General features: G+C 40.4%; 1 protein-coding gene across 5 annotated transcripts in view; it reads right to left on the bottom strand.

Moving 5' to 3' along the window:
- Positions 1 to 619: 619 nt before the first annotated feature.
- The window catches only part of LOC133390183 (SEC14 domain and spectrin repeat-containing protein 1), an 84,287-nt gene continuing 65,581 nt past the window's right edge, over positions 620 to 19,325 (bottom strand). For all 5 annotated transcript variants that reach the window (XM_061638227.1, XM_061638224.1, XM_061638222.1 and 2 more), the window contains exons 13-20: positions 9,784 to 9,978; positions 8,346 to 8,460; positions 6,459 to 6,618; positions 4,741 to 4,822; positions 4,393 to 4,515; positions 3,052 to 3,243; positions 1,912 to 2,033; positions 620 to 1,341 (exon numbers count right to left, since the gene is read on the bottom strand). In XM_061638227.1, coding sequence (XP_061494211.1) covers positions 1,212 to 1,341; positions 1,912 to 2,033; positions 3,052 to 3,243; positions 4,393 to 4,515; positions 4,741 to 4,822; positions 6,459 to 6,618; positions 8,346 to 8,460; positions 9,784 to 9,978 — 1,119 coding nt within the window. In that variant the 3' untranslated portion in view covers positions 620 to 1,211. The remainder of the gene's footprint in view (positions 1,342 to 1,911; positions 2,034 to 3,051; positions 3,244 to 4,392; positions 4,516 to 4,740; positions 4,823 to 6,458; positions 6,619 to 8,345; positions 8,461 to 9,783; positions 9,979 to 19,325) is intronic.

The raw sequence follows: 19,325 nt of genomic DNA, 5'->3' as shown, positions 1-19,325 counted from the left end.
TCTGCTTTAACAGGTGATGTTGTATGGACCATGGAAAATTAATGAACACACAAAGCGATTATACTGCAGATTATACAGTCATCTGGATGAGCCCTATGAGAACATACACCTGCAATGTTCACTAGTACAAAGGAGGAGGAACCCACCCCACCAAATCCTCTCATCATTCACTACCTGGATAGTTTCCCTTGCTTCCCTGTATCCTTTTTCGATATTCTTCCCTTTCCCTTCTTAAGTCCCCTTCCTCCCTGCCCACCCACCGACTCCCATTTGCAGAGAAAAGTTGTATATTGTTTGCCACATATCTCATGAAGACAGGAGGAAGCTGAACACCAGAACTGCTCATATGTGTGTCCCTTTCACCATGTCCACTTGGCTCAGATATTTTGAACTTGGTCAACCGAAGAAATGCTTTGCTTACTGCCTTCTGGCCTCAACTATTAAGACATTCTCCCCTCCCCACCCATGATCCAAAATGTGCATCCCTTTCACATCATAAGAGAAACAGATAGGAAGAATAATAGTTCCAAAGTTAGGAGCTAAAGGAAAGACCTGGCCTTCCCACTTCTACTGAAGTTCGCCTACACATTAGGAAATACGGGCTTGCATAAAGGCTGTCAGATTTTTAAAAGATGGATTTTATTAAGCACAAAACAGCTCTCAATACATTATCCATACAAAGTGGTGGGGGGAACAACTATAGTGAATTTCAAAGATTTGATGGGCAGGATGTATATTGGCACAATAAAAAGGACCATTTAAAAAGTAATACAAATTAAATCTATAGGGTCACCACTGTCTAAACAACAGATAGCTTGCCTACAGCCTAAAAATACTACATCACCTGGAGAATAACGAGAATTACTATTCTCTGAGGAACTTGTACTTATTAGCACCATTCAAAGCTTGCATCAGTTGCTTAAACAAAGAAGCACCTGACAGGTTGGGGTAAAGCTTCAGAGCAAAGGGTTCAGTGCAATATTTTCAGTTCCTTTTGATAATATTTGAAGTCAATGGTTTCATAGCATGTTAAATAATTATGGCTTGGTAGAAATACATGGTTAAGATGTCGAGTAAGTTTTACTTCAAGAAGGACGAGATTTTTATAACAGCTGTAGAAATGCATTTTAACGTGTTACGGGAGGCGTAGAATGCAGATGACATGCTGGGTGTAACGAACAGACATCTTATGAACTGGCAAATGGAGACTATTAGCTCTCTGTGGTACAGATTTCTGGTTGCCTCAGCTGCTGTTTTTTGAGACAAACTAGCTTTATCTTCTCTCTAATGTGTTCAGCTGCAGAAGCCATATCACTCGGGCTCCCGAAGTACTGCTCAGTACTAAAACAAAGAAAAACAAACAACTTTAATAAGTAGTCCTGCTCTGCAGATGGATTTGTTCTCAGTTTATAAAAATATAATAAAAATTAAAAACAGTTGCTTTAAGCTGCACCTGGTTGGCATAGTCCTAGATGGGGTCCGAGACCCGAGTGATTAATATGCTACACCACCATTATTTTTATATGTGATTCTCATCATTTTATATTCAAACTAATGTGACTTGTTTGGCGCAGTCTTCACTTGAAATGAACAATAAACATTGCATTTATTCATTTAAATTCTACTCTATGAAGTGACTTTATAGAAGCAGACATGCTTCTATGAAGTGGGCATGCATCTCCATTAAATGCACCTTTTGAAGGCACAGGAAGACAACTTTAAAGAAGTTAGATTTTCTTAAATATTTTACTGATTGCTAGTGCTGTATCTGACTTACTCTACTTTCTTTTCCCGAACTTACTAACACAACTACAATATTGGTTTGTTCCCTCACCAAATATTTAATGCTAGTTCTGCTTCTGTTACAAACTGAAGCATTTTAGAATCATATCATACAGATAAGCTACATACCCATCAGGATAAACTACGGGAACAGTTAATCTATCCAGAAGTGATTTTCCAACAGCTTCAATCTCATCAAATTGTTCCTGGTCATTTATAAAATCAGGCTGATCTGGGCATTCTTGCAAAACCTGTAACAAAGTGGCATTATGAAAAACTGGATAAAAACAAGCTTCCAGACTCCTTTAAGCAACAGAGCAAGATTTTTATGTTTTCTAGTCAAATATTTTTCTGTAGCCCCTATGCCAGCCTGCAATTCTTTTTGCCTATAGCTGCCAGAATGCTTAAATACAAGACTGGACTATAGGCTGGATCTAAGGATGACCTTGTACTTATGGGAAGCTTCGTTCCAGGAGCAAAAGGATCTAATTTTTGGCTCCATTCCAATGAGTTTCAGTGATGCACTGAATTGCTTGAAAGCGCAAATCCACTAGCATATCTACAGCTCTGTATTACTCACACGGTACATTTGGCCTTCACACAACATCGGTGATCACAGAGTTCCAAAAACATCCATTACAAAACACAGAAGCTGCTACTGCAAACATCCATGAGCTAGTAGCTCACATGTGATCATGCTGGCCCTCAGTAAGCTTACTAAGGCCCAATCTACTCAAACAGCTGATTGCATAGTAAAACTGCTTGTGGACCATCACTTGAGACTGCATGGAAGAGCATGGGACTGAATATTCTATCATATATAGCCTATACATGCAGAAAACTAGGTATTAGGGGAAAGGATTCAAGCCTAGAAATCTTATTCAGGAGATAGCTATGTGTGGGGAGATTTAAAGAAAAATACAGGGCAAAACATTTAATTTGAAGTGGGACAGTCCTGGTCCCATTTTAGCACTAATCAACTAGTTGCGTGTGGACTGGTCCTAGCTCACTTGAAGTAACAAAGTGGGATGCAACAAGGAAGAAAAATCCATGCTGAACATGTGAATTTACCTCTTTTCAATTAAACATTTAGATCAAGGCACCAAATAATGACAGAGTATGAAGATTTGTACTAATATATTAGTCAAACCATAAATCTGAACATCCTGGAAAAATATAATAAAACCTCACACTCTAAATGTATTAGCCAAAGAAAGTACATTTAAAATTTTTATATCAATGTTAATAGCATAATTAGGATCAACCAACTTTTTCAGCATTTGAATGGAAAGCAACAGCCATCTCCAGCCTAGTTACTCGCTCTTCCGAAGTTATTGTGAACTGTTTCCACACTCTGTTCAGCTTTGGAAGTGTGTCTCCTGAGGACCTAGAAGTGCATCGCAGAGACTGACACAAAACGACAGTAGCCTGTAGTAACTGTCTCCCATAATCATAAGTACTCTATAAAAAGGAAAATAGATGCAAAATCTGAATTTCAAATCTTGAAACAGATTTAATGATACAGCAACACATCTGCAAGAAATAAAATACCTAAAATGTAAATCGTAAGGCATCCTTGAGCTTCTTTATACTATTAACATATAGCCTGGTTTCCCAAGCTCTGAAAAGTGAGGGAAATTGAAAGCTAACCCTCTTGGTTTGTTTGCGTACTCTGGAAAAAACTAGTTGGGGTGTATGGGTGTATATAGATACTTTCATGGCTGGCAGCCTCTGCTGTGCAAACCAACATAAGTGCTTTCAGAACAACAAAGGAGTTCCTCTGACTAAGCCCACCTTTTTTAAAAAACTACTTGCTTGCTCACCAGCAGTGAGTGGCTGTCTCTGTGGCAAACACTCCTGTCTAGGTCTCAAAGATCCAGCACAAAGATCCTGTATCCTCCCACCCCTGTGTTTCCTGTGAATGGCTGATGACTCAAGGAGCACAACAGAAAAAAGGCACATATCTCTACTTTCTGTCTCTATTCATTGTTCTTCATGAAAAACTTGGACTGTGTGAATGAGTGGTTTCTGTCCCTTTCCACCAGACTTTCCCAGAAGGCCACAGCAAGTGGCTGAATGTGCCCCCTAAAAAGCCCAGAGCAAGGAAGAGGAACACCTCTCTCTGAGTTCTGTGCACATGCACAACAAATAATGTCTGCCTAGTAAAATCATGCAAAAGCTTTTGGCCTCTTGTTTCTGAACACAAAAGCCTTGCTGTGTACTGTTTACCTACATTATTCCTTTATTAAATTTAAATAACTAATCAGGGAAGCAGCTTCTCGAACGTACAAAACACTTGCCCAAGGTACATGAAACAACCGTTCCATGTTTGTCAAAGATGAAGTTAATTCAAGCATTTCAAAATCAACTGTGTACATTTTATGATGCATGAAAGCAGTTAAGTTGATTGTGGTTGTGCCCTCAGATATGTTCCAATAAAATAATCTTGTCAGATCTAGCCAAGATTTCTGGCAATCAGAACTGTACTTGAAAAACTCAGTAAATGGTCTAAATGACAATGTTAATTTTAAAAATAGACAAGAACCCTTAGTGGCAGCTTTCTAGTCACCCATCTAGCCTGCTATATAATGAAATAAATCCTTCATATACCTGTGCTACATCAACAAACTTTCGATGCTTTTCCAACAAAATTTTGGTTTCTTGAGCATCATCTCCCAGACGGATATGGGTCTTCAGCAGAGCATCTAATAATTCACTTAACCATTCTACTGCCTAGAAGGAAGAGCAGAAACAGACTGTAAAACAGAAAACATTTCAGCTAGCATAATCAATTTGTCACAGATGTTCTGAATAAGTAAGAGGTCTGCAATGTATCACGGGGTACTCAGGAACTCAAAATTATTCAGTCAATTTCCAAAGCTTGTTGTATTCCCCCCCCCTTTTTCAATGAAGTTTACATAAACACTAGCTATAAAAAAATATGCAGCTCAACCTCACCTGAGCAGCATCTTCTTCACATTTAAAGAGCTGAACCATCTGAAGCATCTTTAATCGTCGTACATCTACCATGTCTTCACATCTGTGAAATCCAGAATAATATGCAAACACATCAGAAAGGGCATGGTGTTAATAGTTCTGCCTAGCATGTAAGGTAGCACTTCAACAGTTCTTTGTTTCAGGTGCCCCTAAAAGCTTGGGCGGAACATTACTATAACCCACCTTGAAAATATATAAAAGGAATTGCTTTAAAAATTACCAAAACCTTGATAAACACTATAATTTGTTGGTCAACAAAATGGACATGTAGAACAATTGTTTCATCTTCCCTATATTTCTGATATAATGCAAGTACTGTTCATGTATTTTATTTTGTACTGTTAGTTTAGTTTTATTGTAGCTTATGGCGAAACAAAACCACTCCCCCCCCCCAAAGTGAACCTAGCATCACATTAACAAGCCTTGGGCTCATAGACTCTCCCCTCCTCTGGCACAACCATGAGGAGACTGGAAGATTTCTCTTCCAATTTTATATTAACCAGAGTTCCCCTTTATGTCAAAACCTGGGGGAACTCTGATTGGTTCTAAACACTCATTGACTGAAACAAGCTGTAAACTGCAGTTCCTGACCCTGGCTTCTTTGAACTAACCACAGTTTAAGCAAGCCAGAGCTCTCCAAGTTGGGACATAAACAGGGAACTCAGTTTAAAACCAGAAATGATATTTCTGATATTCTCTGTGGCCGTACAAAGTAAGGGAGGAGGAGTATACAAGCCAAGGCTCATTTGAAGCAACTCTTGTGATAAGATCTCTTTGGGGCAGGGGGTAGGTAGGTAGATTAAATATGTTATTATCTAAGCCATACTATGCTACACCCTCTCTAAAATTTTCTCAGGGCGATTGCCCATATCCTGTTCTGTTCGCTTGAATACTTTTCCTAAGTTAATAGCATAACCCAGAAAGGTGGAGAGGAAGGCCTAATGCCTTGGCAAAAGCAATGCCGTGATGGGATATATTTCACTGCAAAGCAAAGGCAAAGGCAGCGAAGACATCGGCCTTTTTATTTCCTGGGCTGTGCAGTGCAGGACATGCCTCCCCTCCTCTGTGTGACTTTTGCAGACAAAGCAGCAGCAGAGCTTCCTACCATGCAGTAGCAAATGCATTCAGTTTTGCTTATAAAGCAGACTGGAATCAGCAGCCTCTGAGTCTCTGAAAGATTTAATATTTAAACACTAGAAGATAGTCATCTGATATAAAAATCCTAAGGATAACTTGTAAAGAATAGTTTTTCACAGTGAAAAAAGTGGATAAGAGAAAAATCAACTCATTTGAAATGTAGTGTTGGAGGAGAGCTTTGCGCATACCATGGACTGCGAAAAAGACAAATAATTGAGTGTTAGAACAAATTAAACCAGAACTATCACTAGAAGCTAAAATGATGAAACTGAGGTTATCATACTTTGGACACTTAACGAGAAGACATGATTCACTAGAGAAGACAATAATGCTGGAAAAAACAGAAGGGAGTAGAAAAAGAGGAAGGCCAAACAAGAGATTGACTGATTCCATAAAGGAAGCCACAGACCTGAACTTACAAGATATGAGCAGGGTGGTTCATGACAGATGCTCTTGAAGGTCGCTGATTCATAGGGTTGCCATAAGTTGTAATCGACTTGAAGGCACATCACCACCACCACCACCACCTCCATAATTATTACCTTTGCTTCCTGAGCTGCATGTCTTCCATCACTCCCTGGATGTGATCAACATTCTCTTTGTTTTCAGTGGTTACATCTTTTCCATAAGCCCAAGATGCCTGGTTAGATATTTGATCAAGAAGACTTTGACCTTTTTCACGCAAACCTTGCAGACCTAAGTCTAAGGTACAAAAAACCCAAATTCTTTGTTTCATAGATCTAGTATATTTCCCACCCCCATGCAGTTGCAAATGTGAACAAATTACATTGTTCTCCACTCATGAATGTCTGCCCAATTCTCTTTTCATCTATGTGCAAGTTAGCTGTATCAATTTAACTTAAGCAACATTAGTGCTACAATGAAAAGCTGACAAACTCTAATTGTGTCAACATATAAATAATTAGTATTTAAGTTACATAGGTACGCCCAATCTTAAAGATATCCATAATTTTTAATAGGCAATGGTATTTTTAATTTCTTACAGGCAGATGTCACTGCTTAGTGGGAGAGCTCACGTCTTACATACTGAACAATCCCTATTCAATCCCTGATGTCACCAGTTTTTTTAAAAAAGTGATAGCTGGCCTAAGAAAGACCTTTGCCTGAAACCTTGGCCAGTCACTGCCAGTCAAGAGTAGACAGTACTGAGTAAGACTGACCAATTGTCTGAGTAGGTATAAAGCAGCTTTATATGTTGTGTTACCCCTACCTTATGAACTGGTTGGTTGTGATTTTATGTGCTTATGTTTTATGTTGATTATAACTATATATTTTTGGCTGTACTTCGCCCAGAGTGGCTGGACAACCTGCCAGATGGGTGACTAATAAATAAATAGATAAACTGCTAAATCACACAGTAGGTATCCTGAAATTTTCCTTTTTTCTTAATTTGATTATTATTTAAATTATCCAGTTTAGCTTCAACAGATGTTTCCAAAACGAGATTAATTTTCTTGTTAAAGCTTTTCAAGTACGGACACAAATCTTCCAAGTCTAGACTTATTATAGATCTTTATTTATCATAAGCAACCTTCACATGTTGATTCCATTAAGGGGATCCATGTGATTAAAAGGGGCAGCAGGCTGGTGCTAATGTCCCTGCCCCTGAAGATATGTGGCTCTTTTCACCGTCCATGATGTTCACATAATGAACGTTGCTGTCTGCAAGAGTAAAGCTTCCATGCATAGATCTTTTCATGTGTAGACTGCTTTGGGAGCTGAACCCTGATTATACAGGGTTCCAAATCTCGTAGACGTCTATTCATGTAGGCTTTCCAGCTACAGATGTCCAGGCTCAGCTCATGGGTGCTATGGGGCAGGCAAGCCATGTGAACTTGGGACAGGGCTAATGGTGTGCCCCTGCTGCCCTTGCTACATATGGATCCCCTACACATGATTTAATACACTAATGCAGCTTTAGAAGTTTTCCATCTTGGAAGCAGGTAGCTTGTCAAGGACTCATGGATGTAGTTTATAACATTTCCTTGTTGCAATACAAATAAATTAAAGTACTGTTAAGATTTTATGTTAACACTGTTTGAGCCCAATGTAAAAGAAAGCCAGGAATTGGGGACATAATCCAAAGAACTGTAAAGCTAGGTCTATGAACTCAGTGAGGCTTGTGTATTCATCCCACATATTGCATTGCATTTTAAAAAATATATAAAGGGAATGAATATCCCCAGAGAAAGAAAGGGAAGGAGACTGCACATCTGAAGAAAGACTTGCAAAGCTTGCACAATCTCTTCTGCATGCATAGAGACTTGTGGCTCGTGGCTAGAGAGATACATGCAAAACTAAACATAGAGATAACATGTAAAATGAATGTATCCTTTAGTTTAAAATTTACTCTAGTTAAGTTGTTCACTGTTGTATAGATTTGGGTGTTTCAACACTCTTTGGCTTACCAACACTTTTCAACTTCTCTTCAAGCAGCTTTAGAGTTTGCTGTATTGATGTCCCATCTGCTGGTGCTACATCAACACACAACATCCCTAGCAAGCCATCTAGTTGCTGTGACAACTGAAAAAGAAAAGCCAAGAGGCATTCTATTATCCTCAAAATCTGTGAATTTGGTTATTCCACCAAGTATGTACTGCAAGAATGGCAGGGTGGACTGTACTTAAAAAAAAAATCTGTAAAGGGAGAGAAAGTCTAGGAGGTAGGGAAGTTTCCGGGCAGATGGCTTGAATAATGGGACCCAACAGCAGCATGCACTGAGAAGTCCTCAACAGCAACACTTTCTACCAGTCTCCTCTGATCAAGATGGGCAGGACTTCAGCCAGTGTGGTGTAGTGGTTAAGGTGCTGGACTACGACCTGGGAGACCAGGGTTCGAATGCCCACACAGCCATGACACTCACTGGGTGACCGTAGGCCAGTCACTGCCTCTCAGCCTCAGAGGGAGGCAATGGTTAACCCCCTCTGAATACCACTAACCATGAAAGCCCTATTCGTAGGGTTGCCGTAAGTCGGGATCGACTTGAAGGCAGGCCATTTCCACTTTTTGTGTGTGCAGACAGCAATAAGGGCCTCAGGTCCAGACAGAATAGAAGAGGCCAAAAAATGGGAAAAGGGGTCTTAATGAGGTGGTCTTGAGATGAAAGTTCACCACTTCTGGACAGTATGAAAAAGAGCTTATATAGACAAAGAAGAGAAACAGAAGGGGTGATATTCTGTTAACACATCTGACCAGTGTAAGGATTTCTGCTTGTCCAAATGGACTTTCACCCTTCCCAGTATGTGGTGGTGGTGGGGAGAATGTTCCATTACACATACAGAAATCCTTGTGCTGATGGAACAATTGCCTTAGCACTCCATCAACTGACAGTCCTTGAATATGAATTGAAAAAGGGACCTTCAGATAAGTATGAACACAAGAATCACTGAAGAACTCTTAGCACTATGGTCGTTACATTCTATAGTATGAGATGACCGATGCCTTCTCTCAGAACAGTTAAAATAAGCCTCCTCTTTGACTATATATTTACTTTTTCAAACATGCTAGGTCAGCCGTTCCCAACCAGTGGGCCACCAGATGTTGTTGGACCACAACTCCCATCAGCCTCAGCCAGCATTGCCAATGCTCAGGAAAGATGGGAATTGTGGTCCAACAACAGCCGGTGGCCTATTGGTTGGGAAAGGCTGTGCTAGGTACATCAGATCATTTCTACAGTACTTCAATAAATGTTCATAAAACAGAGGGCTTTAGCTACTGTACTTCATCAGAAATGGATTGGTATATTTTGGACTTTGCTTCTTCCTGAAAAACTAGCTGAACTGTTGGCCATCTGTAGTAATAATCACAAAGCAAGACTGTACGGTCAGTAAGCGTGTATATACTTACATCTTGAGCAACACCATGGAAATCAAGTGCTGCTTGTAACAGATTTTGCCTGAACTCCAGTTGACTGGCTTGCCGGTAACAAACATCACTTAACTGTTGTTGCAATGCTTTCAGTTCCACAAGGTCTTCCTCATCCCCAGCATTTAGCAAAGCTGCAATCTGTTGATTAAGTTCCACATACACTGCAAACCATTCCTGCAAGCCCAGGAGAGCAAAAAACTATCAGCATTATCATTTTTGTAATGTTCTTTTTAAGACATCGTGCATGCAGAAACACTCTTGATCAACCAACTTCTTATGCAAGGTTATGTATACTTCACTCTTGCAATAATACATTAAAAGACCTGGCTCTTTAACCAAGCATGGGAAGGGGGTTAGGTTGGCAGATTGCAGTTCTTGGGAGGTTTAATTTAATTTTTTAATCTTTTAATGTTCTTTGATTATGTTTTATATGGAATGTATTTGTGTTTTGTTGTACATCGCCCAGAGTGGCAGATTAACCTCTGCCAGATGGGCATCTAACAAATCTAATAAATAAATAAATAAAATTAAAAGCATTAGTACACAAATCTGTCTGAATCTCAAAATCAAGTCCAAAGTTTCATTTCTTTTTCCATTGACCGAAGTAATTTTGTTATTTAGCAAAAATCAATCTCAGAACCTTGGAGCAATTTTCAACAAGTCCTCTTTTCTCATCAAGTTATCTGAACCTCTGTTTTTTACCTGTCTTCCTGCAAAAGTTTAGCCTTTCATTTATCCACTAAGCTTATACTCTTATCTGGGCTCTTAATTTTTCTCTACTGAAATATCCTATTTTTTTTATCTGACAGTCTTTCTTTTTTAAACTAACTTGTATCTAACATACAGCAATATGCATTCCGCTGATCATCTCTATTTGTTCCCTCGGTCACATCATTTCTTCTCGCTGCCCCCCCACAGCAACTTTCTTTTCCATCACATCAAACACAAATATTAAACTAGTTCAGCATCTATCTGCAGCTTCACAGAATTTCCACTGCCTCTTCTTCACTGTTATCAAGAGTGCACATCAGTCATCTTACTAGTTTATTATTAATAAAGTACTTCTACAGGGGACCACGCTGTGCACTATTTATCCTGCTCAAAGACAACTTGCTGCTGCAACTGAGACCAAAGTCCTATCTGCACTGCACACTTAAAGCAATATCATACCACTATAAATTAGTCATGGCTTCTCCCAAAGAATCCTGAGAATTGTAGTTTGTTAAGGGTGATGAGAGTTCTTAGGAGACCCCTATTCCCCTCACAAAGTTACAGTTCCAAGAATTCCCTGGGAAGAGAGATCTTCAGGCAACAATTTTTGAGTTGTACTTTACTACATATAGCTGTGCCGCTAGCCCACCTTATGAATTAACCTTTAAAATCCTTAATGGCCAAAGAACATGATACCCCAAGAGTCACCTGCTAGGTTAGGACCTGCTTTGGAGGCCTCTCTCTGTGTTCCACTGTTTAGTGGAAAGCTAGTTGGTGGACACAAGAAACAACCACTTCCTTGGAGTAGTCTGCCAAGCACCCTATGCTGCATTGAAATGAGCAACTGAAACTTTTTTTATTTCAAGCAAGCTTATAATTTGCCATTCTTAATTTGTAACTGGTCAATGGCTGCATTGTATTGTTTTGTTGCTGTGCTTTTAAGTTTTATTGTATATTTGAAAATTATTTAATTTTATTGTAATTTGATGCATTGTTTTTGTTACCTGTCCTGACAATTTTATGGAAATACAGTATTATGAATGTAGCAAATGAATAAATAAGAGGCTTATGTGACTCAGCTTCCCTTTCCAACTTGAGTACTATCTTTTCACCACTTCCATATACTTTATTAGTTTATTTTCTATTCTGTTCTCTCTAGTCACTTATTCTGGTGACAAATCCTTTGGATAAAAGCCTGCCTTACACATAATCTAGCATGATTCGAATCCAATCATGGACTGAAGTTCCTAGACAATAAATAGCAATATCACCACCTTTTTAAATGGGGGAATATGACTCGAACTGTAAAAGGTTATGGAAGGCTTGCTAGAAGGGAAGGCAATGACTCAATGTTAAATGAGTATTTAAGCTATTTCGTAGTGTCAGTGGAATAAATGGCATCTGCAGTATGACTGGCTTGCAATAAAGTCTGAATCCTTTTTAGTAAACACAGTTAAAGTAATTAGCTTGTAAATCAATGAGACAGCAGATTAACGAAATACTAGAGTTATTCAAAGAGCTTTTATGTATATAAAGGCAGTAACTTCTAATTGCTGCCATGCATTGCCAAATTTGGTTGCAAGAGACAGATTGATTGATATTCTCATAATCCTTTATTTACAATGGAATCTTTCAAACTGATTACAAGTTCATGAGGTTCCAGAGGCTTCCACTGGTGGTCCTCTAATGTTCATTTTAAATCCATAAGGGAAAAGGTAGCAACTAAAGCTATTTGTAACTTTAACTTTCTTATCACTTTTAGTACACATGCTGCCTCAGATCTCTATAGGTGTGGGGGGTCTGTTTCAAGGGGACTTTCCTGGAGATGAGACCAGCAGATCTACTGTTTCCCTTTGGAATGAGGTGACCTAGACCATCAATACAATTAGGAAAGGATGTTTGGAAGCAAACTATAGAGTCTTCTTAGCTCCTTGGTATACTGAGGATAAGAAAATTGTTGGGTGGACAACTAGAACACAACTGGTTAAAAAACCTCTACAAACAAATGCTACTGATCACTGTGTGTCAGAGAAGAAAAGCTTATTTCCCCACATCATCTGCTGTGGGGATGTCAGTCAGTGGAGCTCTTTCAAATGGTTAGAGACCCTTTTCAAACAGGAGTCCATTGTGAACTGCAAATTACATTTTGCAGAAAGAATTGTTCATATCTGCTTAAATGGTTATGTCAGTCAGAAATGGATGTGGCCAGTACACCACCTGATCAAGCTTTAACATATACCTTTTACGTTTTTGCAGCATGAATGTTGGCAAGTTGCATGGATGTTTGAGGTCTGCTACCTTCCCTCTAGATCCTTGATCTTACTGTCTATTAAAAGCAGGCAGATCTGGATTATTAATTTGGACCTTGGAGCTGGTTGACTCCGAGAGGAGGTATGGTTCCCACCACCCTAAATGAAATTGTGGTTCAACCCTTTTTAGCATACCACTGATCTGAATAAAATCCATCCCCTCCAGAGGACCCTGGGAGGCATTTGCCTCCCAGCAGCAGTTTTGCTGTGTACAGCCTACATGGGAAGGGTAAATTGAGAAGTCTTCTTAAGCTCATATTTTAATCTAAGTCAGAGAAGAATTCGGGCTCTCTAATGTTTGTGTTTTCTTAGATACAAATATTACTGTGCTCCTGAAGCACTTTTCTAGACGTGGCAAACTTCAGAAGCATCTTGAATTGCAATGACCCCAGAACACCAAAGAATGCTTCTGCACATCCACTCAAACATACAAATTCTGTTTGAAAAAAGACACAAATGTCCACTTAGATAGCCAGATAGTCCACTTAGCCAGAAAACATGAAACGTAACACATCCTATTTTCTTGTCTTTGTTCCAGAATCAATTTGCAAAATGTGACTGTGACATTTACAAAAGATTACAATAATTATTCATGAAGTATGCTATGAAATCAGCACTGAACAACCAAGGCCCACTGTGAATTGTTTGCAAGGCACTTTGAGGGTAAAGTTGCTCGCCTCTGTAGCAGTCTTGATGCTCCATCCACATCTACTGTAGTCCCCAATGAGGTGTCCAGTGCAACGTCTGCTGCAACTTCTTGGGAACGGTTTCAGTTGATGCGGCTTATTAAAGCTTGCCAAGGGGGTCTGACCAAGAGGATCCAGGGTGTGGTCAATGCATCTTTGCGGGAGGGAGTGGTTCCAGCCACTTTGAAAGAAGCGGTGATCCGACCATTCTTGAAAAAGCCCACGCTGGACCCATTGATTTGTGACAACTACTGACCGGCTGCAAATACCCCCTTCTTAGGGAAGGGGATTGAGAGGGTTGTGGCGCAGCAATTGCAAGTACTCTTGGATGAAACAGATTATCTTGACCCATCCCAGTCTGGTTTCAGGCCTGGTTATGGGACTGAATCTGCCTTGGTCGCCCTGATGGATGACCTTTATCAGGAAAAGGATAGGGGGAGTGCAACCCTGTTGTTCTTACTTGATCTCTCAGCGGCTTTTGATACCATTGCCCATGGTATCCTTCTGGGCCGACTTGGTGAGATGGGTATTGGAGGGACTGTTTTACAGTGGTTCCGATCCTATCTCCAGGGTCGTTCTCAGAAGTGACTCTCTTTCGGCCCCCTGGCGGCTGTGCTGTGGGATGCCGCAGGGTACCATCTTGTCCCCCCTGCTGTTTAACATCTATATGAAGCCCTTGGGAGCAGTCATCAGGAGCTTTGGGGCGAGGTGTCAGCAGTATGCTGATGATACCCAGCTCTATTTCTCCGTAACATCTGAATCAGGAGAGGCCGTGCAAGCCCTGGACTGTTGCCTGGACTCGGGCCAATAAACTGAGTCTGAATCCTAGCAAGATGGAGGCGCTGTGGGTTGGTGGTTCCCGAGGTCGGATAATTGGTCCGTTGCCTGCTTTGGATGGGGTCTCTGAAAGAGCAGGTTCGTAGTCTGGGGGTGCTCCTGGATCCATCTTTGTCGCTAGAGGCCCAGGTGACCTCAGTGGCTAGGAGTGCCTTTTACCAGCTTCAGCTGGTGAGACAGTTGCAGCTGTTTCTGGACCGGGATAGCCTGACCACTCTTGTCCATGCACTGGTAACCTCCAGGCTGGATTACTATAATGCGCTCTATGTGGGGCTGCCTTTGAGGTTGGTCCGGAAGCTGCAGCTGGTGCAAAATGCGGCAGCGAGACTGCTCACTGGAGCAAGGTATCACCAACATGTCACCCCACTGCTGAAAGAACTGCACTGGCTGTCCATTTGCTACCGGGCCAAGTTCAGGGTTCTAGTTTTGGTGTACAAAGCCCTATACAGGTCCCCTTAAATATTAAACAGGCACCATCTCTGTTATCTTATCCGCCTTATTTTATTTATTTATTTATTCGACTTATTAGTCACGTATCTGGCTGAATTATCAGCCACTCTAAGCGACGTACAAAGCAGAACATGTAAACATCAAAAGACTAACAATAAAAACTAAACAATAACGTAGAAGCAACAAGTTCCAATAATAACAGGGCTTCTCTCCTGTATAGCCCGAAGATGTAACTACAGATGGAGGTTCCTGGTGTAAGCATCGAACCAGTGTGGTGATAGTTCATTTGCAAGATGTAAAACAACATCCTCCCCTGATATTAACATCCAGCAACTCCAAGAAAGAGAGGGGTGGGAGAACAGGCCCCTCAAAATCAAAACCAACAGGGCAGTTCTTCTCAAGGAAGCCAAGGCAGAGGAGCCAGGGCGTAAACACGACTGATAACAGGCAAAACAAACAGAGGCCGCATGGCAAAATGACAGCCGCCGCAGGGGCGCCTCCCACTCCTCAGAAGCCGAAAGATTATCACAGCAACAGCATCTTCCAAGGACAGGCCGCAACACCCGACCCGCCAGTCTCTGGCTCCAGCCTGCCTCCTTATCCCTTATATGCCCAGCCAATCACTGCAGTCTGCAGGTGAGAGCCTCCTGCAGATACCATCTTATCAGGAGGTTCATTCTGCACAAGATAGGAAACGGACCTTTAGTGTGGCTGCACCTACCCTGTGGAATCCCCTCCCTTTGAATATCAGGCAGGCACCATCTCTGCTATCTTTTCGGTGCCTTTTGAAGAATTCCTCTTTCAACAAGCCTTTTAAGTTGAGACCTATCCCAGTCTGCATCTGTGTCAGAATTGTTTAATATGTTTTTTAATAATGTTTTTAACCCTTTTAAAAAGTTTCTTTTACATGTTTTTAACGCTGTTTTGTTTTAATGTTTTTAAGATCTGTTTTTATGATGTTTTAAAGTGTTTTTAGTGCATTGTTTGCCGCCCTGGGCTCCTGATGGGAGGAAGGGTGGGATACAAATTGAACAAACAAACAAATAAATAATGGAAACTACGATTGGCCCCTTAATCTAATGCAATCAAAGAGGTGCAAAGTTCAAGAACACAACTAGAATTTACAGTATATTTTGAGCTCCAAATCAAGGTTTTTATTCTTGAATTATTATTAAATAATCCCCTTTTAGGATGCATACCTTAAAGTGGCAAGGGGGTTTGAGAGTGTTGAAGAAGCTGAGAGCAATGCCGTGAGGAGTCTAGATCAAGACTAGGCGGAATGGTCAAAGCTGAGACACCAGACTAAGATGCATCCAAACTCAGAGGAAGGCAATGGTAAATCACCTCTGAATACCTCTTACCACGAAAACCCTATGAACAGAGTATCCAAAATGCAACACGAGATAGTGCTGGAACATGAGACCCCCAGGTCAGAAGGCACTCACCAAGCTACTGGGGAGAACAAAGGACAAGAATGAGTAGCGCTGTGACTAATGACATAGCTGGGTCAAAACCAAAAGGAAGCCCAGAGGCTGATGCGCACAGATGCGAAAGGAGAGTCTGGAGTTGTACGACACGCACAATAGGAACATGGAATGTGAGAAGCATGAACCAAGGAAAGTTAGAAATAGTCAAGCAAGAAATGGAACGTATCAACATTACTATACATAGAGTGAATTAAAATGGACGGGAATGGGACATTTTCAATCAGGCAACTTCAAAACATTTTATGCAGGAAATGAGAAATTAAGAAGATATGAGGTTGCTTTAATAGTGAGAAGTGATGTAGCAAAAGCAATTAGGAGCTACAACGCAAGGTCTGAGAGAGTGATATCAATGGGATTAAACGGGAAACCTATTAACATAACCATCATCCAAGTCTATGCTCCAATGGCAAACACAGAAGAAGAGGAATTGGAGAGATTTTACGCAGGAAGAAATTGATCACACAACAAAACAAGAGTTGATAATCATGAGGGACTGGAATGCAAAAGTAGGAAACAGAGAAGAACTAGGAACTGTGGGGAAATGGGGCTTAGGAGACAGAAACGAAGCGGGAGAAAGACTTATTGAATTCTGTGAAGCAAATCATTTGTTTCTTACAAACACAATTTTGAGCAACTGAAAAGACGACTGTACACGTGGACATCACCAAATGGTCAATATAGGAATCAAATTGATTACAGTAGGGCCCCGCTTTAAGGTGCTTCGCTAATGCTGCGGTCTCAATTAGACACAATTAGACTAAAGCCCCACTCATACGGTGCTTCTTCCGCTTTTACGGTGGTTTTGGGGCATCACGTACCATTCTATTAAATGAGTTCCGCTTTACAGCAGGGGTCCGGAACGTAACCCACCATATGAGTGGGGCCCTACTGTATATAATTGGTAGCAGAAGATGGAGAAGCTCCATACTTTCTGCAAAAACAAGACCAGGAGCAGACTACGGTACAGATCATGAACTGGTCATATCGAAAATCAGAGTAAAGCTAAAGAAGAACAACAAAACAATCATAATGCCAAAATACAATTTAAATAACATCCCAGAAGCATATAAAGATCAAATAAGGAACAGATTTGAGGCTTTAAACTTAGTTGACAGAGAACCAGAAGAACTATGGACTGAAGTCAGAGACATTATCAGAGAAGAATGCAAAAAGACAATACCTCTAGTTAAAAAGAGAGAAAAGACCTTAGTGGATGCCTGAATAAACTCTTAAAATGGTTTAAGAGAGAAGGAAAGCAAAAGCAAGAGAAGACAGAAACACAGTCAGAACCCTAAATGCAACAATACAGTGACTAGTACATAGGAACAAAGAGAACTATCACAATAGTTATTGTATAGAAATAGAAGAGGACAACAAAAAGGGAAGAACAAGAGCCCTATTCCAAAAGATTAGAGAAATGAAAGGGAAATTTAAACCAAGAGTAAGGATGTTGAATAATCAACAGGGGAACACACTAACTGACCAAGATGAAGTAAAAGGAAGATGGAAGCAATACACTGAAGAACTCTATAAAAGAGATGCCAGGATGACAGATTCATTCATGGAGGAACCGTATGATGAAGAACCAGAAATTTTGAGGTGAAAGCTGCTCTTAAAATACTTGGAAGAAACAAATCACCAGGAACAGATGGCATACCAATAGAATTGCTATAAGCTACTGAATCTGTCCAAATTTTGACAATTTGGTCAAGAAATATGGAAGACTAAACCATGGCCCACAGACTGGAAGCGTTCAATATGTATCCCAATTCCAAAGAAAGGAGATCCCAGGGAATGCAGTAATTACTGAACTATTGCCTTAATATCCCATGCAAGTAAAGTAATGCTCAAGATTCTACAACAAAGGCTCTTACCATATATGGAGCGAGAAATGCCAGACGTCCAAACTGGATTTAGAAAGGGAAGAGGCACCAGAGATCATATTGCAAACATACGTTGGATAATGGAACGGACCAAGGAATTTCAGAAGAAAATCACCCTGTGCTTTATCGATTACAGCAAAGCCTTTGACTATGTAGATCATGAAAAACTATGGAATGCTTTAAAAGAAATGGGGGTGCCACAGCATCTGATTGTCCTGATGCGCAACCTATACTCTGGACAAGAGGCTACTGTAAGGACAGAATATGGAGAAACTGATTGGTTCCCAATCAGAAAGGATGTGAGACAGGGGTGTATTTTATCACCCTATTTATTTAATCTATACGCAGAACATATCATATGGAAAGCGAGATTGGACCAACATGAAGGAGGTGTGAAAATTGGAGGGAGAAATATTAATAATTTAAGATATGCTGACGATACCATACTACTGGCAGAAACCAGTAATGATTTGAAACTGGTGCTGATGAAAGTTAAAGAGGAAAGCACAAAAGCAGGACTACAGCTGAATGTCAAAAAGACTAAAGTAATAACAGAAGAGTTATGTAACTTTAAAGCTGACAATGAGGACATTAACTTGTCAAGGATTATCAATACCTCAGCACAGTCATTAACCAAAATGGAGACAACAGTCAAGAAATCAGAAGGAGGCTAGGACTGGGGAGGGCAGGTATGAGAGAACTAGAAATGCAAAGATGTATCACTGAACACTAAAGTCAGGATCACTCAGACCATGGTATTCCCGATCTCCATGCATGGATGTGAAAGGTGGACAGTGAAAAAAGCAGATAAGAGAAAAATCAACTCATCTGAAATGTGGTGTTGGAGGAGAGCTTTGCGGATACCATGGACTGCGAAAAAGACAAATAATTGGGTGTTAGAACAAATTAAACCAGAACTGTCACTAGAAGCTAAAATGATCAAACTGAGGTTATCATGCTTTGGACACATCATGAGAAGACATGATTCACTAGAAAAGACAATAATGCTGGGAAAAGCAGAAGGGAGTAGAAAAAGAGGAAGGCCAATTAAGAGATGGCTTGATTCCATAAAGGAAGCCACAGACCTGAACTTACAAGATCTGAACAAGATGGTTCATGACAGATGCTCTTGGAGGTTGCTGATTCATACGGTCGCCA

Source organism: Rhineura floridana, chromosome 8 (genome assembly GCF_030035675.1).
Source record: "Rhineura floridana isolate rRhiFlo1 chromosome 8, rRhiFlo1.hap2, whole genome shotgun sequence".
Classification (NCBI taxonomy): Eukaryota; Metazoa; Chordata; class Lepidosauria; order Squamata; family Rhineuridae; genus Rhineura; species Rhineura floridana.
Note: the sequence above shows the minus strand (reverse complement) of the source record. Positions and strands in the feature narration are given on the sequence as shown.